This window comes from Epinephelus moara, chromosome 2 (assembly GCF_006386435.1).
Source record: "Epinephelus moara isolate mb chromosome 2, YSFRI_EMoa_1.0, whole genome shotgun sequence".
In the NCBI taxonomy this organism is placed as follows: Eukaryota; Metazoa; Chordata; class Actinopteri; order Perciformes; family Serranidae; genus Epinephelus; species Epinephelus moara.
Genome location: NC_065507.1, coordinates 30,524,116 through 30,547,001, shown reverse-complemented (window position 1 = coordinate 30,547,001; position 22,886 = coordinate 30,524,116). Strand labels below are relative to the sequence as shown.

The 22,886-nt window shown below is 40.1% G+C and overlaps 6 protein-coding genes and 1 long non-coding RNA gene across 11 annotated transcripts in view; 1 reads left to right on the top strand and 6 right to left on the bottom strand.

Annotated features, from left to right (window-relative positions):
• The window catches only part of LOC126398082 (glutamate receptor ionotropic, kainate 1), a 31,805-nt gene extending 27,423 nt beyond the window's left edge, over positions 1-4,382 (bottom strand). For both annotated transcript variants that reach the window (XM_050057281.1, XM_050057289.1), the window contains exon 1: positions 3,949-4,382. In XM_050057281.1, coding sequence (XP_049913238.1) covers positions 3,949-4,033 — 85 coding nt within the window. In that variant the 5' untranslated portion in view covers positions 4,034-4,382. The remainder of the gene's footprint in view (positions 1-3,948) is intronic.
• LOC126398124 (uncharacterized) overlaps positions 1-22,886 on the top strand; it is a 38,200-nt gene that overhangs the window by 10,367 nt on the left and 4,947 nt on the right. The window lies entirely within an intron of this gene.
• On the bottom strand, positions 5,706-8,256 carry LOC126398096 (claudin-8-like). The gene has a single exon (XM_050057301.1). The coding sequence runs from the start codon at positions 8,088-8,090 to the stop codon at positions 7,017-7,019; it is 1,074 nt and encodes a 357-aa protein (XP_049913258.1). The 5' UTR covers positions 8,091-8,256; the 3' UTR covers positions 5,706-7,016.
• Positions 8,428-10,926, bottom strand: cldn8.1 (claudin 8.1). Its single transcript, XM_050057328.1, has one exon. It carries the CDS (start codon positions 10,851-10,853, stop codon positions 10,083-10,085), a length of 771 nt encoding a protein of 256 aa, XP_049913285.1. The 5' UTR covers positions 10,854-10,926; the 3' UTR covers positions 8,428-10,082.
• cldn8.2 (claudin 8.2) lies at positions 11,890-13,371 on the bottom strand. The gene has a single exon (XM_050057314.1). The coding sequence runs from the start codon at positions 13,307-13,309 to the stop codon at positions 12,434-12,436; it is 876 nt and encodes a 291-aa protein (XP_049913271.1). The 5' UTR covers positions 13,310-13,371; the 3' UTR covers positions 11,890-12,433.
• Positions 14,729-15,978, bottom strand: LOC126398119 (claudin-17-like). The gene has a single exon (XM_050057340.1). The coding sequence runs from the start codon at positions 15,821-15,823 to the stop codon at positions 15,134-15,136; it is 690 nt and encodes a 229-aa protein (XP_049913297.1). The 5' UTR covers positions 15,824-15,978; the 3' UTR covers positions 14,729-15,133.
• tiam1b (TIAM Rac1 associated GEF 1b) overlaps positions 18,609-22,886 on the bottom strand; it is a 56,192-nt gene continuing 51,914 nt past the window's right edge. For all 4 annotated transcript variants that reach the window (XM_050057253.1, XM_050057244.1, XM_050057270.1 and 1 more), the window contains exons 23-27: positions 21,706-21,764; positions 21,382-21,487; positions 21,154-21,241; positions 20,855-21,027; positions 18,609-20,336 (exon numbers count right to left, since the gene is read on the bottom strand). In XM_050057253.1, the coding sequence (XP_049913210.1) occupies positions 19,786-20,336; positions 20,855-21,027; positions 21,154-21,241; positions 21,382-21,487; positions 21,706-21,764 (977 nt within the window). In that variant the 3' untranslated portion in view covers positions 18,609-19,785. The remainder of the gene's footprint in view (positions 20,337-20,854; positions 21,028-21,153; positions 21,242-21,381; positions 21,488-21,705; positions 21,765-22,886) is intronic.

The following is a 22,886-nucleotide window of genomic DNA, read 5'->3' as shown; positions in this document are numbered from 1 at the left end:
CCATATTTGGACGAGAGGCTGGAGCTGTGGAGGAGTAAGGGGTGGTTCTGAGTTAGAAGCTGAGGACACTATCCACAGACAGCTTGTCACTCAAAGCAGCCACACGCTTAATTATGTGCAACTTTAAGCCATTATAAAACGTTAGCCACTTGCTAACAAGTGGCTAAATGAGACTACAGAACGTCATTACACCAAACACGGCTTTGCAGCCTTGTTGTGGTGGCAACTTTGAAATCATGCTCTGTGGTGTAGTTCGAATATAGCCTAACGTTAGCTTTTTACTTCTGGATTGCATATGCTTCAAAAAAACATAAAAGTTGTGTTTATTTGTGAAGATTATCTTGCTGAACAAAACATCCAAGTATCATGAACCTTTGTTGGCCACAGACCTTATTTTCTGCAAAAATTCCAAAAGCCAGTGGAAAAATCCCATTAGCTTTTTATCAAGGGAACCAGTGCGATATTAACTTCTGACCTACAAATAAACGCCACCCCTGCAGTGCTTTATGACTTGCCTGGTTAAATAAAGGTTTAATTTCAAAAAATGAAATTAAATAGGCACATGGCTCCATTCTAATAAGATAGATATCACATCACATCTTAAACATGATCAATACTTTGTGAAATTTGAATAGTAAAATAAGATTAGGACATAGAGTAAATCCATGGATATCTTTATTGAAGAAATTGATCCTGTATGGCTTTTGCGTCTTATGCTGTGGCCTGAAAACAAACCTGCCATGAACACAAGCTTTGTAGCAGCACTGTGTGGTCGCTTTTTGAGTGTATCTCCAAAAATGGGTCACGGGATCATGGCTCAGTGCATCTTTATATTCTGCACTTCTACATTTCATGGAGAAGGACAAACCAACACTGTAAATGGGGTTTGTCTTCAATACTGATGCAAAGAAAAATAGGGAATGAGCACCTCACACTTTCTGTTTTCAGATGACACATGGATCAATGCACTCACTCAATAGGCTATTAGCAAGCAAATGAACAAATGGATAAGAAAGTTAGAGCTGCCTGGGATCATTTATAGCAAATCTTATAAGTAATTACAAGTTTGAGTTTAGAGGTAAAACTATAGGAGTAGTAATCACAAGGCAAGCTTGTCGTGTGACACTTTATTGTTCAGTGTATAAGAAGAATGCAGTCATCTATATGCAGTCCTAAATAAATCAATTCTATGAATGCCTTCATAGTAAAGCCCAGCTTTTTTGCAAGGAAAAGCGTCCTCCTTGTAATGGTGCAAAGTCCACCTTTTTTTTAAAATCAGGGCTTTATGATTAATGCAATTTATAAAGAAAGGTGGAATGAAAATTCTTGCTATAGCTACCATTAATTACTTTCCAATATAATTTTCAGGATCACTGAGCTTCCATCTCATCTTTAATAGGCCAGACAATGCTGTGGGGTGATGCATGCTAGGAGGTCACAAAAACAAAAGATTCTGCTCATGCTGCAGGCAAATGCTGATAAACCCTTAGGCTTAGCTTTTTATAGACTTCTGTGCCTCCCTTCAGTGCACAGAGCGTGAAAAATATCAGGGTTCAGGTTTAAGCAGCTGGGTGGACCTTTTTTAATCCAGAAACCAAAAGCAAGAGGTTAGCATTAAGGAGGTGATCTTTAGATCCTGATTCTAATCTGTGATTTTGTGACTCTGTGCAATTATCACATGAAGGAGAGTCTTTTAAGGCAAAGGAACACAATGACGTAGTGTTTTGCTTTCTCCCCTCTCCCCATCCTGGGCCAGTTCCCAGTGAGACCCCCCCCACACACACCCGAACCCACCCCCCACCCCCACCTCAACAACACCACCAGCACCACTCCAACCTGGGCCTGTGCCAGACTGTGAATGAATGAGGAGATCCTAACCAGTCTACTATCTTCGTTTGATGTGGAACACTGAGGTTTCTCTGTTTATAGGATAGCTGCTTGCGACCCAACACCAAAACATTTAGACCAAAAGAATAAAAATCAGGATTATAACTAAGTATCACATCCACCTAATTTATAAAACTACTGGATGTAAGACTATTAAACAGGGAGATGACTGCATCAAAGGATGTTCCTATGGCCAACAGTAGATAATCAAACCTTTCACATCAAATGGGTTAAATCATAAATAAACAAATCAGATATCATCAATAAATAAAGCATGAATGCAAGAGGAAATAGGAATTTAACAAATAGCAAAATACAGTAGAAGCCAAGCCACAAGCTGCTGCTTCTGTGCTATCCCCAATGATGAGATTTGGTCGCTGCCTAAGTACCATATTTGGGTAAGAGACTTTCTGCATAAAGAAGATTAGTGTTAGTTGTTTAAGGGCTTGAGGGAGAAGATTTACCATTATTACCAACCCCAGTGAAAAGAGTGAAAGCCAGTCACAATCTGATGCCAGCACTTGCTAAGACAGAGAAATGTTAATTGGACCAAGCCACACACCATATGGGAGAGATTATGATGTGTGCGGGTCATGAAGAGAATGACAAAGATTAGGTGGCCTCGGAGAGTGATAGATGATTTAGAGAGATTAACAATATATAGCACAGATCGGGACTGTTAGAACGGGAGGCGGCACTGGCCTATTAGCCTCCCAAGTTATGCAATGGCACAATTCGGAATGTTTAAGTCTTTAGAAGTAGAAGAAATTTAGAAAAATACAGAGTTGCCCTCGACATTGTCCTTAGGCCTAAATTAAAAAAGTCATTTTTGTGATGCAATCTTCTAACCCATGAGAGGAATAGTGGATAACCAATAGGAGAGGGGCAGAGACCATTAATTTGCCAGCAAACACTGGCTCATTGTTATAAAGTTACATCAGAAATCAAAGGGGGATGGTGGGAGCAAGAGCCCTGCTTGTCTAATTACAAGTGAAAGCAGAGTCCTTGTCAACTCTCAAAGGCTTAACAGACAACTTTGGACTCAGATCCACATTCACAGATGTCATTGGCCATCAGCATACACATGCACCAAGTCTAAATGACTTTTGAGTTTGTTGAGTAGAAGAGAGGCCTCAGTTTCACTGAGACTGCCCACTGTATATTCTTTAGCTCTGTATCCATTTCACATCCCTCAGTGCCAAAGACATCATCATGCCAACAGTACATGCTTTCAGATGCAGCAGTAGTCCAACTTAATCACTCATCTGTCTCTGACCTGCGCTGAAATAGAGGAAGTGAGACAGAGACCCTGGTATTAGCCAACCAAAGTAAAATAACATAATTTTGATGAAAACCAATAGAGTTGTTTTATGTGGCAAACCCAGCACTCTGTCCTCAATGTACCTCCCTTATGAAATAAATAAAGAAAAAAAAACAATCTAACAATGAAACTTGCAGTGTAACTATCACAACAACATGAAAAGTCTCTCTTTTTAATGACAAGTAATATAACATCGCTATTGAATAACATAGACACACAGCTGTATGTCCCTTAGGGTTTTTGGACAATACTTATAAAATTATTGCAAGATCCACTCTACTACTAAGAGGCTGTGACTTAATATTGAAAGTTTTGGTTAATAGTGCCAGGAGTTAAAGGTTCTTGCTCCCATTAATTTACCTACAGCGTCTGAGCTGCATGGTTGCTATGAATGATTATCCTTGCATGACATCCACATGTATGATCTCTGCATTTGTTATCCTGGCTGTCTGTTATTAGATATAATGTTGAAGCAATGCTTGAGGCTCCATAGACACTGTGGGATATTAAAATCATCATACATTATGATAATGCCAAAAAAAGTAAACTTTTTTCTGTCTTTTTTCTTACATATATAAAGAAAGGTAGAGTATGTCATTAATCCCAAAGGGAAATGAAATTCAAACCAGGTCTTGTAATCACATGATTGCATATTTAAAAAAAATGATGAGTGTATTGTGGCAGTCTATATATTAACACATAGGAATGACATTTAAAAATCAGACCATGTTACCACTTACCAATTCTCAGGACTTGCTGCGAAGTGAGCCAAAACTCTGCTATAAAGTACAGCAGTGAAAATAACAGTCCCTTCCCTTTCTCCATGGTCCTCTCTTCGGAGTCAAATTTAACATTGATATCAGTTTTTCTGCCCTCGGTAATTCATGCTGATAACTTGCCAGTCCTTGTATCCGTAATGAAAATAAACTGGAATCCGACCCACATCCATCCCTCACACATTGTGATGAGAAAAAAAACAACAACAAAAACACAGACTCCACCTGCAGCTGTCACTGATCAAAATAACTCCAGCTTTCCCATTCTAAAATCCGTTATGCGCCAGTAAGGTTTTGCTTCCCATATTCACTGTCCAGACATCCCTCTTATCATGTTTTTTTTCTGGTGCACACTTGAATTGTAGATTGCAACTGAGGAGAAGGACCGTGCGCTGGGCTCCTCCTGTCAAGCTTACATGAATGAAAGTTGGCATTTCTTGTAATCATTTTCAAAATAAAATTTTAGATGGAAACCATGTGGAAGCAATAAAGAAAATCAATAACGTGTTTAAAGAGGAATAGGTTGCATATATTTCAACCATTCAATGTATTTTTTAAACAATTAAAATAAAATCTCAAACATATAACATAACTTTGCTGCAGACCATCATGCTGTAGGTGTATGTATATTTTAGTGTTTACAGATAATTTCCCAATAAATAATGTTATATGTTTGTTATTGTTAAATTCTCACCCTTAATTAGCTGTGTCTGTTTGTTTATTTTTATTTAATTAAGTAAACAATCTTACATAATCCATACTTTTCCCTACATACACCTAATTCCCATATTCACAGAAACATGTTGCTTGCGATTCCATTTCCCCAGTCTTCAAAGCTTCAGTCATGTTAATATTATACTTAAACATTTAGAAGATTATTTTCTGCATCTGCTGATACCTAATTCACCCTTCATTTGAATGCTTTTATTGTGAAATCACACTTGCCTTGTTTCCGGCCTCACTCTTCCTATCTTTGACTGACTTGACACAGCTGAGCATCCCTCCCGTGCAGGCGCTCAATTGAGGGCACAGCCAAGCCTCTAATCCGCAAACATGGATACGTCCTGAAGATTAACTTCAAATCTGGCAACATTCGACCTCGACAACGTCTTTGCTTTGGTACACCGAGGAATGATTAAATCTTTGCTCCAGTCCTGATGGAAATGCAAATCTAATCTTCAAACTGGTCTGTGGCGCTCCCTTGAAGATTAACTACCTCAAACTGTTTATCAGACACAGGCTCATAGTAAAATAAAATGTGTTCACATTACCTTTACCCACTTGAGAGGTTTGAGATGGTTAAGTTCAAAAGTTCTCATGGCTGCTCGGTTGCACCGATCAGCAACTCATGATGATGCCCCTAACCTCTGCTCCCCAAGCAAAGCAGAAGCATCAGGGGTGTTTACCTCTGCTCCCCAAGCAAAGCAGAAGCATCAGGGGTGTTTGGTGTGTTTTTTTTTTGTTTTTTTTGGGGGGGGGTTAGCAAAATTAGAGACTGATAGATGGAATATTTTTTGATTTACACAGTAAATATCCTTTATTGACTGTTCCAAGTTCCAGGGTGAAAATATTTTATTAAAAGATGCTGTACAATTTTAAGTCTGTACTAATCAAGTGGCGCACAGAATATGACCATCTTATTTTGATATTAGAACCACAATTTTATTTTGATTAAAGAATACAATGTAACATGATGGACTCAATGTACCATCTTTATTAGTTGAATATACAGCCTGTAGCTGAAACCAGTTGTAATGTTTGGAATACTGTTCCCTAATATGCAGTTATTCCAAATAAAGCTTCAGTTAATGAAATACAGTGGAAGGAGGGCATTATTCCTCTCACACCTTCACTGAAAGTAGGGAGGATTGTACTGTCAGCCCAAGGTTTAGGACAGTCATAACGTTCTCTGGTGTCATCTAGTGGTGAATAATGAAATGACAGTGTCGAGGATTGGTTCAAGCCACCAGGGTGTCAGCATAACTCCCAGCATATGATTGATTTTTTTTCAAGCAATAATCACAACACATAAAGGTATTTGCTGTGTTCATCCATATATTCAACTAGTTCAGTAGCTCTCATCTATATGTCAGTGTGTAAAGAGATAGATTTTGTGTTCAGTATATACAGAATTTATTAATGTTTTATTCATTTTCAACATATTTCATCTGTGACATTAGTTTGTTCATTTTACTTGTTTATTTCTGAATTGTAACACAGTCAGCCCATCCTAGCAGCAAACAGGGAATCATTCTTAACGGGCTGCCAGTACATCATAGGGCTAATTCAGCCTCTCAGTCTATCAGAACTGCTTATCTTTGAAAAACTGCTGACCCCAGAGGGAAACATAAAAGCTCCACACAAAGCCAGAGTTGCTTATTGAACTGCTGCAACTTACAAACTGCAATTGCAAATTACTAAGCATTTGTCACTGAAAATTTCTGTTTGATAATAATTACTAATACAAACTCTAACAAATAACTATGAGTAAGTTATTTAATTATATACTTAAGCACTTTATGGGTTTTATTTGAGTGGTTACAAAGACATGTTGATAGTAAAAGACATTAAAAAATGAAAAACATTGAAACATGTACAATAATAACCGCAAAAAATGTAAAAAATATATTGAACAAATGGTTACATATATGCAAAAAGCCATGAAGTCCAAACAGGTGATTTCTCACAAGTCTCTCTTTTTTGAGAAAGTAAGCCCATACCAGGGCTTAATTAAAGCACAATGTAACCTTTTATTTACATTAACAACAACCGCAGTTAGATTCAACCTGATCAAATGACCCATATTTTGCTTTTTTCACGACACAAATTATAAAAAGTGTATTAGTAGAAAAAAAAAGAACACTATTTAGTCTGTGCATCAGGATAATGCTAAATATAAGCAGAGAAAACAATTAACCTTTATCTTTCCCCTAATGATAGCAGTCTAAATTAGCTTTCGATATACTATAAAAGCATAGTGCTTTGTGTCTATAAAGTTTAACCAGCTATAAAAACTCACTCATGGTTTTTGTTTATATGTACACACCGCCACTGCTTCCACTGTGAGACTCTGGTTCGATTCTTGATGCTTTGTATCCAATAAAAATAGGAGTGTGTGGAACCGGATGAAAACTAGATTGGTAGGATGCAGTAGGGTTGCCGATATAAGTTGGTGGATGTGGCAAGGTGTTTTGGCTTATGTACAGGGAGTTGCCTGGTGTATACACGCTTCCAACATGGTTAGAACTCCGCATGGAGGAACGGTGAGCCATGCTGCCTTGATATAACAATGATGCATTTTCAGGCAGACCTGGATTATAGACAGCAGGAAAGTTGATTAGTGCTTCATCATTTGTCATTACTTGAGGGATGTTTTGTAGTGGTGTTGCAAGTTGTTGTCCAACAGAGCCGTTGTTCTGCAGAGAAGGATGATATACATTAGATCGGAGGCTGGAGAGACTTGGGATGGGATGATACCTCATTAAAATTGGTTTGCTGGGCAAGTTGGTTTGGTGGTACACGTCAAATGAGCCTTTGTCCGAGGGTATGCGGCGGCAGAGGAACAACATGGCTGAGGCGAAAAGGAAGGCGCCGGTCACCCAACCGATGTAGAGAGCCTCTCCCAACTCCCTCCTCTGGGCATCAATTAGCAAAGGATTGTAAAAATCTCTAATGATGACATGACCTGTCCAGGACACAGGAATAAAGACACAGATACAGGCCATGAACTGCATACCACCTGCAACCATCAGGATGATGGTCTTAGCCCGATCATTATCCTGAATACAGGATGTACAGCGCATTCCTGCCAGAGCCACGAGGAGCCCCAGCCCCGACAAGGCCAGAGAACAGCACATCAGACCCCTGGCTGCCTGTAACTCCGGGGGCAGGAACAGCAGGGAGTCGTACACCTTACACTGCATTCTGATGTTGGCCTGTCTGTAGCAATTCATCCACAAGCCCTCCCAGCGGGTTTCCATCACAATGATGTTCTCCCCAATGAAAGCTGTCACCTTCCACATGGGCATCCCCGTAGTGGCTGCTGCCCCGATCAGCCCGATGAGGCCAACACACATTGCAGCCATCTCTGAAATACCTTGAACCATTGTGCAGTGTTCAAGAGTTCAATTATGTCCAAATTGGTTATCTTGCGTCGCCAACAAATTCTGATGCTTTACAACATCTCAGAGTCTGAGTCAGAGACGTGTCCCAGGCAGTGAGGATCTTCTCATCTGACGCGCTTTGTGTACTGTAAGAGATGGTTTGTTATGGGTAAGATACTTCGCTGTCAGTTGGTTGGCTCAAGGCGATGGGGGTAAAGAGAACCTCTGCTTATTTTGTGTTTACAGTTCTACAGGCTATAGTGGTATATCTGTGCCATCACTTTTTCCACCAGTAAACACCAACAACAAAATATCCCAAAAACAGCTCACAACTTCAAAAATGTTTTATCACTTGCCATGTTTTTATTCTCTATAATTATACTTGATAAACATTGAGAAGCAAACAAATAAAATGCAGCACATAAATTCCTGCAGTACTTCTGTTGTCCACAGGGGAGCAGAAATGACTTTCAAGGTGATGAAATGTAGATGGAGCTTATCATACAGTCCAAACACAGTTCTTGATTGTTGAGTACCAGAAATACAGTTTTGTAAATCATAATCTAAAACATTTCATATTTGTTTAACTCTAGTGCTGTTTAAAAGACCTAACATAGATAAACACGTCGTTCATTTGATGTAACTTTTAGCAACAATAGAGAAAAACAACCTTGTCATTACATCAACAAATACTATCAGCATGAGTCATCAATGAAATGACTGTACTTTTTCTGTCAATGCAACACAAACATTAGGACTGGAGATTGTTCAGGTGCAACTTCCTTTTAAACTCACTGAAAATGAAATAAATTGACCTAATACCTAAAAGACAAAAAACACTTAACTGAACAGAGACAGAAATGTTCTTTAAATTGAAACTTATGGAGCTAGGATCTTTGGAAATGAAAAACTTTTGGTATAAAGCTCCCAGTCTCTACATTCAAAGTGACATGCAAATTCTGATCACATGATGTCAGGTTGTCTTTGTCTTGCTTCTTCGCAAACACTAGGCTGTCCCCACCTTTTACAAGCAGTCTTAAACCAGCATCTTGTGTTTACTCAGCCATTTGTTCAATTCCATCGGTTCAGCTCCAGGACATCACACTAAACTTAAACAAAGACTTACAGTTGTTTTCTGATTAAATAGACAAATGTAAAATATTTTATGTATTTCTCACATTATCAGAGACACCAATAAAGCATTTACTGTCCTAAAGGTTGTACATTACCTGTAACCATCTTATCCTGTGTCTTATACTGGTTTAAAACTGGTGAAAATTGAGCAGAAAAAAATAAGGACCACTATGAGATGTTATTTGTGCACTGATGTGTGATTCTCAAATGTGTTTGTATGCATTTGTGTTTTGTCAAGTGGGTGGGGGATGTAAATTTGCATGCACAGCTCAAGTATAGCAAAGGTTGAGGGAAAATGAGTTGAAATATCTTTTTAGTATAAATAGTCTGTATACAGTAACTACATCTGCCAACAAAAACAAATAGCATTTAAACAATAAACACAAGTACACATACCTGTATGTAACATTGCTTATTGATTAAAGCTTGCATGAATTGATATATACAGCATAGAAAACTGGTAATCTAATATACAAAAAAAAAGGCTGGAAGTATAAAATTTGATTATACAACATACATAAATGTAATGAAAAGTGTGCTTTGGCTTACATAGTCGGGGTTATAATTATGATATAGGCAAATGTCAAGATTCTGTAACTGGTGCTCTTTAACATAACATTAAGTCCTCCTCAAATAATTTATGAAATGTGATTTGAAACAGACATCCATATGGATCAGATCCATTGGCATTTTCAGTACATGTATTTATCAAAATGTGGTCTTGCTTTTACCTGAAATACATCTTTTGATGTAATGAAATGTCTCATAGATTGCACTGCCAAGCAAAACCATATTAAAAAGAAATCCCCTGGGTATAGTGACCATAACCAAGATCATCTTAACCCCAGTCAGTTTAAGTGTTCAGAGATAAGCCACCCCACTACGTACAGAGGGGTATCTGGACTGGTAGCTGTAGATGGTTGATGGGTGTCTTGACAGCACTGGCTGTAGCTGGGGTTGTTGTTGGGGAAGTAGCACCAGCTGTTGAGGCTGTAGTTGCTGTGGAGGATAGGCCATATAGTCGGAGGGTCTTGAGTACACATACCTCTCTGAACCTTTGTCCTCGGACTGCAGATTGCAACAAACAAACATGCATCCTCCAACGAACAAGAAAGCAGAGGCCACCCAGCCGATGTAGAGAGCCTCTCCGAGCTCTCTTCGCTGGGCGTCAATCAGCAAGGGGTTGTAGAAGTCCCTGATGATGACATGACCTGTCCAGGACACGGGGATAAGGACGCAGATGCAAGCCATTATGATCATGCTTCCTGCAATGATGAGGACCAGACGTTTAGCTCGATCGTTGTTTTCAATACATGACGTGCACTGCAGCCCTACCAAACTGATCAGCAGACCGAGGCCCCCCAGCGCCAGAGCGCAGCACATTAGCCCCCGTGCTGCCTGCAGATCAGGGGGCAGGGCCAGGAGAGAGTCGTACACCTTACACTGCATTCTGATGTCGGCCTGCCGAAAGCAATTCATCCACAGACCCTCGTAGCGGGTTTCAAACACAATGATGTTCTCCCCAATGAAGGCTGTGACTCGCCACATAGGCATCCCAGTACTTGCTGATGCCCCAATCAACCCGATCAGGGTCACTATCAGACCCACTATCTCCAGCGCTGAATTGGCCATCCTCTCCTTATCTTACTCCTCCAAACTCATATGTACAATAATGTGCAGACACAGTGTGACTATAGAAGGAAGCAGTAAATTCCCTCTGTGGAGTGGCTTTGCATCCCAGTGGAGGAGGAGGAGCAGGCTGATGTTCACCTGTACTGCCTCCTCCCTGTGGACAGGACACCAGAATGGGAGGGGTGGGAATTGTGGCTGGTTGCTGGGAAACAGAATCCCCCAGGCCCTTTTTTTTCTTTGTACACCTACCCAGGAGCTGTTGTAAGCTGCCACTTTGTTTTTTCACAAGTCTCGACTTACATTCTCAGATCACGCCTTACAAGGAAGCTTTAAAAAAAAATAGGGTGTTCATTAACAAAGGGGTTTTTTTAATGTTCACCAAGTCGTTGCTTGCTGTGTACATATAAAAAATACTTTTAATGTATTACCAGTTATAACTGCAGATATCAGAGACATCAATTACCACTGGGTCTTTTTTCCTGTTTAAACTGAAAATCATTCACCACTAAGTGCCTTATGTTCCAGGGCATTACTAAAAATGGAAACTGCAGTGGCACCCATGACAGAAAGTATTAGCAAAAAAAAGCATTTACAAATTCTTGTACATTATTGTTTGCACTGTGTGTGTCATGGGATGATGGTAATACTTGTTCGCTCATGTGTCACTGTCAGTATTGGATTTCCTGTCTGACTCTCTTGTGTCTGTCTGTGCTCGGAAAAAAAACTGGCAGTTGCAACTCTGGCTTGGTTGAAATTAAATCTCCTGGCAGGTTTGCATTGTGGGTGGACCTATGTGGACCTGTGTGAACAGTCTGGTTTTACCGGTTTAAGCACATTTTCACTGACAACAATGGAGACACCATAACAACCTTCCATAAACACACCCTTGAGCTAGAGCAGTTTCAATAGGACATTTTGAATTCTAGGCAAACCCAGAGCTTTTGGCAAGAAGTGAGATACTGGCCATTATGTAAGCAATAGTTCACATGATGCGTCTTGATCAATTTTGCCTCTCTTATTTACATAACAGGAAAAAAAGCAAAAAAAATTTTTTCACAATGTTACCCCTTTATTAGAAACCACAGTTGACCTTATATTTAGGCCAGCAATTAAAAAAACAGGTATGTACATTTACAACAAAAACTTAACAGTGAACACAAATCATCTGGAGGTATGTTACCTGAAAAAGGCCTAGTGCACAAGTTGTTCTCAAAGAGCATGTCAGCAGAGGCTCTTCAGACAGTGATATCAACAATCGTGTGTATTATTGTATTATGTATTATTATTAATGTATTATTACAGATTAAACATTTATGAATGGCTAATATAATTTAGTGTAAATTAAGCATATGGAAACAAACAAAGAATACAGTAATTCAGCAAGAACATCATGATCAAAACACAATCAATTCCATGATTAATTTCAATCTCTGCAATACACTTGGCCCTCTTTGAGAAAGTAATGAAAGATTTGGCCATTTCCAGTGACAGCCTATGTTAGTCAATTCAAACTCATTCAGATGTGCCAAATCTTGGCACAAAAAGAAAAAAAGAGTCCAAAATTGTCTTTTATATCCTCATTAGTACTGACTTGGTGTGTATGCTACCGATCCTGGTGGGGGTGCTGAGTAGGGAGGCTGGTAGGAGTATGCTGGCTGGTATGTGTATGGCTGGTATGTGTATGCAGGTTGGTAGATATTTCCGTTGGGGTTGTATACAATCCTCTCATCTGGGTCCTGGGTGCGAGGAGCGTGACGGCACAGCAGGATCACTCCGGCAGTGAAAAGCAAAGCTGAAGTCACCCAGCCAATGTAAAGAGCCTCCCCAAGCTCCCTGCGCTGGGCATCGATTAGCAGAGGGTTGTAGAAATCCCTGATGATGACATGGCCGGTCCAGGACACAGGAATTAGGGTAGTGACACAGCCCATGAGGAACAGACAGCCTCCAGCCACAAGGACAACATGCTTGGTGCGAGCCCGATGGTCCACCACTTTGGTACACTTCATTCCCACTGCTGAAACAATGAGGGCAAAGGCGGTCAAGGCCACGGCGCTGCACATCAGACCCCTAGCAGCCTGGAGGTCTGGGGGCAGAAACAGCAGGGAATCATACACCTTACACTGCATTCTGATGTTGGCTTGTCTGTAGCAGTTCATCCACAATCCCTCCCAGCGGGTCTCCATGACAATGATGTTCTCCTCGATGAAGGCTGTTACCTTCCACATCGGCAGGCCTGTCACAGCTGCCACTCCGATTAGTCCAATGAAACCAATGACGAGGGCCACTACCTCACAACAGATGGCATCCCGACGGTCCTTCTTCTCAAGTCTCTTTTTTTCCTCATATACAGAGTCTTCATAATCTGCATATGTCTTGGCCTGCTTCTCATCGTAGTAAGAGCCCACGTAAGATTGAGGCGGCTTGCTGTAGCCACTGTAAGCAGTGTAAGTGGCCATTGCAGCTATCACACTGAAAGCCAAAGATAGACCTTGGGCTGTGCTTTGCCAGCGCCGGAAACAAATCTGAGGAGAAGAGCAAGTCAAGGAACTTATACACCCACAAAAAAATGCAGTGGGATGCAATGCAACCTTACTGGTTGAGCTGCTTTACAGCCAGATCAATGGGGACACACCAAAGAGTGCTGCTTGTTTTGGATGTGAATACAACTGCCACTACTAACAATCAGCCATTTGGTCTTGTGATTAAAACACTTAATCAAAAACAAATGAAATCCCTTTATAAAGTCACAGTTGATCAAAGCATTTCATTCATTCATTCATTCATCTTCTAACCGCTTCATCCTCTTGAGGGTCGCGGGGGGGCTGGAGCCTATCCCAGCTGACATCGGGCGAGAGGCAGGGTACACCCTGGACAGGTCGCCAGACTATCGCAGGGCTGACACATAGAGACAGACAACCATTCACACTCACATTCACACCTACGGACAATTTAGAGTTATCAATTAACCTAGTCCCCAGTCTGCATGTCTTTGGACTGTGGGAGGAAGCCGGAGTGCCCGGAGAGAACCCACGCTGACACGGGGAGAACATGCAAACTCCGCACAGAAGGGCTCCCACGCCCGGGATCGAACCGGCAACCCTCTTGCTGTGAGGCGAGAGTGCTTCAAAGCATTTCCTCTCTTTTAATGTTTAATCATGAGATACTTCAATACAGTTTAAATACTACGCAGATTTAAAAAAAATAATAAAATAAAACATGTAGTTTAAACAGCAAACAAAATAGCTAAATTGATATTATATGTGTGGCCTATTTTTATCTCTGAAAACAATCTGTGTGAATTTAAAACAATTAGTTTTGGATACGCAGTATCATGTGAAACAAGAAAACAACATAGTGTCTTTCTTTCCAGTTTGTGTGTCAATTTATGTAGACGGTGGCTGCACTCTGTGTTGGTTAAGAATCTGTTGTCTTTTTCAAACCGAAAGCTGATAGTATGATCACAGATGTGAAACTGTCTTCTCCTTTAAATGTAAGCTGAGCTGATAAAAAGGTGTTGAGCACAGAAACTTGAGTAGGATTTGTTTCATTGTAGCACAGTATTGTTTGCCAGCAGTTCTCACCTTGTCACTGACAATCTGACGTCTCCCTGCCCTCCTTAACATATAAATAGTATGTTAGCAGATACTCTGTGCAGTTGTCAACATTCAGCCTTATTTAGCTTTAGTGAAAGAAAAATAACTAAACAGCAGAACTGAGGGGTAACTGAAGTGTTAGCTGTTGTTGGTTTAAAGTCTGTAGTTCATGTTTTTGTGGGAAGCATGGTTGAAATATTTAAATGATGCTTTAGAAAAATACAATCACACAAGCAAATGTAGACTTAAACCTTTTATTCAATATCTGTTGACAATAGGTTGATCTTGGCTGCGAGTTAATACCAAATCAAAGGGATTAACAATTAAGCTGTTAATGTGACAGTTGAGAAACTCGGTCATATAAAAACATAATAAAAGTGACATGACAATGTAGAATTGTGAAAAGATTTGTATTGTTTAACACAATGATTACATGAATGGAGAGACAGACAATACAAACATTGAACCGGAGAACAATTTATAGTGCAATAAGAACACAAAGTGCATTAGTCATTTAAACAGGCACAGTGATTAAAATGTGTACATAGGTAGTGAAAACAAATACATCTACACATAATTTGCACACCTTTGGCATCATCTTCATCAACACCTCCCCCAGGCAGCATCTTTCATGTTAAATTTTAAAGACATAAACATTGCATATATCAGGCGGTACAGTTCAGTTTTTTACACATATTCTTGATGCTTATGAGAGCTGGATGGCGTCCTTCCCAGGTACACACTGTCCTCTTTCTGTACATCCTTCACTGGCATAAGATACATGTCAGTGTAGGGTTCTTCCTCCTTTGATCTGCGTTTGCTGTAGCTGATCAGAAGGATAATCCCAGTGATCAACAGTACACCAGAAGTGGCCCACCCAATGAAAAGGGCCTCCCCCAGCTCCCGTTTCTGAGAATCCACTACTGTTGGGTTGTAGAAATTGCGGATGACAGTATGACCCACCCAGCTGACAGGGATGAGTGTGGTCAAAAATGACAGCAGGTACAGACTACCCCCTAAGGCCAGGGTGATGTTCTTGCTCTTGTTATTGTTGCCACAACAGTTGCTCTTCTTGGTCCCACATCCTGTGACCAAGAGGGAGATGAGAACCAGGACTATGGACACACACATGAGCCCCCTGGCCGCCTGCAGCTCTGGGGGGAGAATTAGCAGTGAGTCATACACCTTGCACTGCATCTTGATATCCGCCTGTCTGTAGCAGTTCATCCACAAGCCCTCCCAGAGTTCCTCCATAACAATGAGATTAGCTCCAATGAAGGCTGAGACCCTCCACATGGGCAGGGCAGTGACAGCTATGGTCCCAAACAGGCCAACGAAGCCCAGGACCAGGGCTAACACTTCCAACTTTGCTCTCATGGCTTGGAGGGCAATGCAGTCTCGTCTCTTGTCTCTGGTGCAATGAAAAGACTGCTCAACCAATCTGTTTTGCAGAGCTGTACACCTGTGATAATATCACCATGCCTGTAATGCCATCCTACTGGTTTTTATTGACTTGACCTCTAATCCTACCAGTGTTTTAGGTGCACACCACTCTGCATTTGTTTATCTTTCTCGGAAATTGAACAAGTGTCACGCATTTGTTATCATTGCTCGTTATGCATGACTAGTGCAGATGAAAAGAGTGACTATGTTGCCATGCGGAAACCTTGTGAGTTTAGTTTTGGTGTCTTTAAAGTTTTCATGACGTACTGTAGGTCATACATCCTGGGCTTGTAAAACCTCTTCAGACTTAGTTAGATAGAATACAAAAGCTTGAAACTATATGTCTGACGTTTTTACCTGCCTTTACTGTAGTAATTTTCCATACTCGCACAAAAAAATCCCACCATGACCATACTCATTAGAAAGAGATGAATAAAAATCTATCAACACTCAGTCTATCCGCTTAGGGTTTTCCTATCAACTGACTTGTCTTTTGTAACTGAAACAATAGTGTATAGGCACTTATTATGCTGCCATGAAAATGACCATTCTAACATACTTAATATATGACAAAAAAATCTTTAAAGGTGACCAGGTAGATGGTCTGATTGCAGAAAATGAGGAACAATAGGGGATTTCACAGTACTTAGCAGGAGCCACTCCTTTAAAAACAACTTCAGTTGGTCTAGGAAACGTAACACCCTTTTGGTCACCCTGTTTATGAGAAATAGGAGCGACGTGGCAAGAGAGGTCACAAAACCGGAACAGAAACTGGAAAGCCTGTTGAGCAGGCTTTCTGACTGATACTATCATCACATCCTTAGCTGCTTTGAATGTAAACAGATAAGCTCATGCCGAGAAACCAATAGCTGTGAACCAAAATACATCAAATGTGCTGTAACGTATTTTCTGTAGATATGTTACCTCTGAGCTGCTGGTATTAAGAGTTTTGGATTTTGATGTGAGATGGTTTTGATATAAAATCTGAACCAAATGGAAGTAAGTGAATACACAGTAAAGTGTAAGCTGGTGCTTGTGTAGAGGTACAGGAAGTAATTTACATCTACACCAGACTATGTGTGCCACCTGCTGTATGTAAATGTGACTGCACATTCCTGGGTCACAAAAAGACTGAGATATCATTTTGCAATTATTTTAAAATAAATCCGTTTCATGGAACTATCAACTATCATGCAACTTTAATGCAGTGTTCATTTTTTAGATTTAAGATGCAGAAATGATTTGTTCAGACAAACCGATGAAGAGAATGCCATAAATAAATTAAATTGCTATTTTATCTTGGGCAAGAAAGCAAGGGCATTAGCAAAGTAACCCTGTCCCATCTCAGCAATCAGTCATTCAGCACTGCTGCAAATACTGTTACTGCAGATCTACACCACAATGAAGTCTGAAGTGATCTTTCCTCTTTAAATGAAGGAGCAACAGAGCTTTTGTGGTGGGGATAGTGACTGACAAGAGTGAGGGGGCTGGTGAAGGGGAATGAGCCTGGGTGACAGGATGTCCACAGAGCTCAGAGACAAAAAAAGAGGAGACAGGTCTGTGGGAGCCATAGCTCGTAATGTTTCGGGCATGTGCAGCTGTGTCTACCCAATGTGTAAAGTTATACTTTGCAGTATTGTCAGTCACTGTTTGAAAACACAGTCGCCAGCGGAAGTCGAGGTAGAAGCCAATCCTAGATTCACTCTTGTTTGGCATTTCGCCTTACTGTACATGTATGTTTGTATTTGCTTTTTTCCAGCAGTGTGTTTTGGATTACTATTGCTAATGGTCACCGGAGTGCTGTTGGGGTACACGTGCCAAACACATTGTACAGGCAGAGGGCAGAGTCTCTGCAGAAGTATACACACCACACCTCTAGTGGGTCCTAACTGATCACTGAGAGGGATTACTTCTGTATGAGTCTATACATTGTTTTTTAAGAAATTCCTTCATAGTAAATCTTTAACTTAAGACTGAAAGATCTGAAAAAACAAAAACATATGTACTGCCTCATAACTTGTACTTGTCCCTTAAACAATCTTAACTAGGAGAGTGCATGTGATGAGATGTTTTATTATTATTTTCTTGGTCCTTATATACGTACCTGTCATTAACACTGTAAGTGCACAAGAGTCTTTTTTGTTGTTTAAAATTGGTGCTGAGCCCTGTTGGTATCACCTGTGGGAACATAGTATCTCACATTACCAATCAATTGTTCAATTGTCCAGTTTTTATGTGATTATTGGACATCATGAATTTTGACACCATTTCCCACCCTGTTTCTTATTTTGTAATTCTGCTCAATGCATTCAGTTTGAACTGAGAACTGAAAACTACGCACTGTCTACACATTCCTTTATCCTTTCTGTCATAATAGGGGTTTTAGCTCCTTCACCATCATTCAGGCACCTAATCAGCCGTGACTTGCAAACACTCAAAGTAGCTCTTTACGTCCTCTAAAAGGTTCAGTTTTCATTTCTTCCCTTTTGTTCTGGAATTGAACTTTCTGGGTTGCTTTCAGGCAGGAAAACATTGATTAGCTGCTTAGTTCCTTCTTTCTCAGGCATGTCTGATCACATTGAGCATTTATGCATTTTTCCTCGCATCACAAAATTGTTTTGCAGGAATGATGTCTGCAGAGCTGCAGGGAATGAGTTAGGCTGCTGAGTAAAACTACACAAAACAATAAATCACAACAGAGAGGTACTTTGAATTATAAGTAGGAAACAACTGTATTTATTATGATATCAATACATTTTTCTATATACACACAGTAATAAAAATGCAGTCTTAGTAGCACAATGAGTTGTTTACAAGTATGACTTCTTTCACTGTTCAGGCATACTGCAAGTCTTTCCCCTTGATTGCTTGAGCAAATTTGGACTTTCTTTGTGAAAAAAAAAGATTACTTGTGTTTTTGCTAACAAATAAATTTACACATGAATAAATAAAAAACATTGCTTTGTGATCCATTGCCAGTGAACAATCTTTTTGAACAAACAAGACCTTTTAAAATAGCCGTTGTGCAAATTCTAAACAATTAGAGTGTGCACGCTAAGTATTAGGAATGAAATGTAACATTGAGCGTTCTTTAAATGGCAATACTGAAGAGCAAAAAGGAAAAATACAATATAATGGTTTCACAGTACAACAAAAATATGAAACAGCAAATTCAAGTAAAACAGGATTATGTTAAGTTAAAACTAATTTAAAGAACCCCTAGCCTCTGTGACGTAGGGGCTGTTACATAATTCCACTATTAAATGTAACGAGAAAAAAACAAAATATTTTCCAGGCTAAAAAGATAGCTTTAAGTCTGTAAAACAAGAGATCAAAATCATATATTATACATAACAAGGAAAACTGTTCCCAAAACATGTCAGTGTATATTCATGTGAAAATGTACAAGTACAGTAAACTATGCAAGACAAGCCTGTCCTTTGCAATTATTCTATTTATTTAAGGACAAATAATATACAGCCCTTAACTATGATAATATCTCTGAGTCACACAGACAAACAAATAGCAATGTTCTCACAATACCCAAATTTGGCAACAGCAGGCAGGACTATAGAATGCTGCCCAAATGTGCAAACCATGCCAATCAAAGCCACTGGTTAGATTCCATGATTGTACCATTAGTTCATCTCTCAAAGCCTACACTTAACTTCTATGTAACAGCATTTGATTTGGGATAAAGCTCCCACATTATGGATTCCTGTATTGCTCCACTGATGACCTTACCTGTACAATAAGCATTCAGCAAAAGTAAGGTAAGGAAGGATATATCTTTTACTAGCTGTGCGATATACATCAATGCCCATGCATTGTTTGTGAAGACGATGACTGATCATTATGGAGCCCATGTAAGGCTGTCTCCCTAACCTCGTCAGCTTTTATGTGTCACAGTCTGGGGACGAACCTGATTGCTGCCTTCTTACCCAAATCTCATCTTTCTCCGTTGGCTTTTGGTCCTCCGCATTGTCATCGATCACAGCGCTCTGCTTTTCTGTGTCAGACAGATTCACATCATCAGGTGTCCCACCGGCCTTTGGGGACTTAAGGCTCTCGTTCTCCTCGGATTCCTTACTCTCCAAGGACAAAGCCATGACTGGGGCCTCCAGATTGGCCTCAGCGGATGACACTCTGGTTGTTTGGCAGAACTCGTCATCTTCATCACTAAGGATGTCTGTCTCCTTCACTTCATCCTGGTCCTCATATTCTTCTAGGTCGAACTGCTCTTCCACCCAGCGGTCTGTGTCACCCGCTAACTCCGTTTGCTGCAGCCGATCTGGTTTATCGTCCTGTGGCTGCAGCCGATTCGCATCGGGCTCCTGTGGTGAAGTGAGGTCCTGTTCGGCCTCGCCATCAAAAACAATGTCAGTGTCTATGGTGAAACGGTTGCGCACCAACTTCCTCCTGCCTAAAGTCCTGGTTGGTGCAGATACTGCAGAAAAACAGGAGATCAAGAGCATCTTAATCACTGCTAGTATGTAACACTTTCAGGACATTACTTTGATTTTGGTAACATAACATCAGTAGTAATCATTTTAATTTTGAGGACTAAAATAATAGAATAATATACTATTGATTAAGCAACAATGAGCAATACTGGTGTACAGCACAGTAAACAGGTAATAATAAATGTTGTCCAGTCTTGACAGGGATTTATTACAATACCTGCTTACACTGAAAGTAGTATTCTCCTAAGATAAGGTGGTCTGCAATGTTACCTTTTCCAAAAAATTATTGTAATTTTGTATTGTAATTTTGCTTCAATGCAGGTATCGTCCTGCATTAATTAAATGTATAAATCTGGTGGAAACATGAAATGAAAAGCTCAGACTCAACTTTTTTTGTTGACACTACACCAAAACACCCAATCTGTGTCAAGTAAGAAGGAACGAATTTAGAATTGGGACACTTGGAGCTTAAAGGTGAACACAGCCACAGACTGGCATTTACCTGCTCTATTTATGGCAGGACGAGCTCCCTTCAGGGCACAGAGGCGCTTTCCACCAAAGGGCACATACTGCTGGTTGAGGGGTAAACTCTCCGTTTTTAGGAGCTGCCGGCGGTGCTTTTCCCTCAAGATGGAATGGACTGTCTTCAGAAAGTCTTTCCTACTCTCTGGAGAGCTGAGGGAGACAGAAAGGCACATTATCAGTTTGTCACTCTGTAGATAGCAGCAGACAGGACTGTATCAGTGGCACACAAGCTTCAATCTCCTGGAGAATTCAGCCTCCATTAGAAGAGATCCTCACCTACAGCACAGCTGAAATGTCCTCTCTGGCCGTCCCTCTGACTCAGACTTTGTGTGGACAATCTCACACACAGCCGAGCCCTCACCATCTGAGGAAGTAATCAACACTCAAATGTGATCTCATGTACAGAGCAATCTGGTGAGATTTAAAAAAAAAAAAAAAAAAATTCTGGATTCAGAAAAATATTTTTTTCAATTCAGCATTGTAAATTATTCATCAAGTTATTACCTGCATTGGCCAAGGTTCTCACTTGCAGGGCATCAGTTGGGATCATGTGACGATATCGGTAGGGGTCTTTGTCTTCTGAAGATACAGAGACTCTATGGGAGCCACCCTACAATCATTCAAAGAAAAAAAAAAGCTTTCCAATGAAACTGTCCCTGAGAAATGAGCTCCATCTAGTTTTGATCAGCTCTTAGGCTTATTTTACAAGTGACCCACTGTGCTGATTCTGAAAGTGGCACAAGGGTGCCGAATTTGCTATATTTTATTTGTTATATTTTACATGGGCTTTGGTGTTGCTGATGGATTATTGCTTGTGTGAAAATGTACCATTTTCTTTTTCTGCTTGGATCCGTCCTTGCACACAAAGACCACTGCCGTTTTGAACACTGAAAAGCAATGGGGGGAAAAAAACACATCAGTTGTCACTCAAAGGTTCAGATGACAAACCAAACCAACATCAACGCAGGCTGACTATTTCTTTTATACACCACAAACACAGACAATGGCCAGCTAGCACGTACGTTCTGCCCCTATATGAGAGGAAATAACTATCCATACAAGCAGGTGGTGGTAGTCTGTATTCGCTACTAAAAAAGGGAAACCGGAAGACTGACAGGACGGATTAGACGTTAGTCAGTTAGCACATTACTGCAGCTACAATAATTTGGTAAAATGGGAGATTTGACTATTCTTTCAACATTGGGTTGCGTTGTTAAAGGAATCTTCAGAAGATAAAAGACAGTGTTAAGATCTCAATGAAGAAATGACAATTGAAGAATGGAAAAACATTTGTCTACAATCTTAAATTCAAACTGTAAAGACTACCCAGCAAGCAATAGTCGTGATTTAAATGTATTGGCTATATTTAGCTCCTATTTAGTCTAGCTACATGTAGCCCAAATCTAGCCGATTTAATTTTGAAATTGATTAAATGTAATTTTCGCCATTGCAGATGGCGTGCGGTATGATATTCAATCACGTATGGAGAGTCAACAGTAATTAAAATCTGTTTATCTCCATTTTTTTGGACATGGTCTCTACATAGCCGTATAATTGATGACGTCTACACTTTGGCTATGGTTAGACGTCTACCAAATTTTCACTGACAGCCCAAATTCAGCCGTGATTTAGCCTAGACGTCAGGTCTTTGTGTAGACGGCTATTAGACGTTTTTTAAACCAAAAAATGCTTGCTGGGTAGGTTCAAATTGCTTCGGTACAGTTGGATGAGACTTAGTAGTATCCCAGTTTTACTTCATCACAACCCTAATACATTTGATCTATGTATACATGAGGTCAGCTTGTGTGTGGCTTTTACAGTATCTCACATAAGTGAGTACACCCCTCCCATTTTTGGAAATATTTTATTATATCTTGTCATGGGACAACACTATAGAAATGACACTTTGATGTAACTTAAAGTAGTCAGTGTACAGCTTGTATAGTAGTATAGATTTACCTTCCTCTGAAAATTACTCAAAACACAGCCATCAACATCTAAACAGCTGG

Coding starts and splice junctions, on each gene's coding strand:
- cldn8.2 (XM_050057314.1), bottom strand. CDS start 13,309: ATGGCCACTTACACTGCTTACAGTGGCTACAGCAAGCCGCCTCAATCT.
- cldn8.1 (XM_050057328.1), bottom strand. CDS start 10,853: ATGGCCAATTCAGCGCTGGAGATAGTGGGTCTGATAGTGACCCTGATC.
- LOC126398119 (XM_050057340.1), bottom strand. CDS start 15,823: ATGAGAGCAAAGTTGGAAGTGTTAGCCCTGGTCCTGGGCTTCGTTGGC.
- LOC126398096 (XM_050057301.1), bottom strand. CDS start 8,090: ATGGTTCAAGGTATTTCAGAGATGGCTGCAATGTGTGTTGGCCTCATC.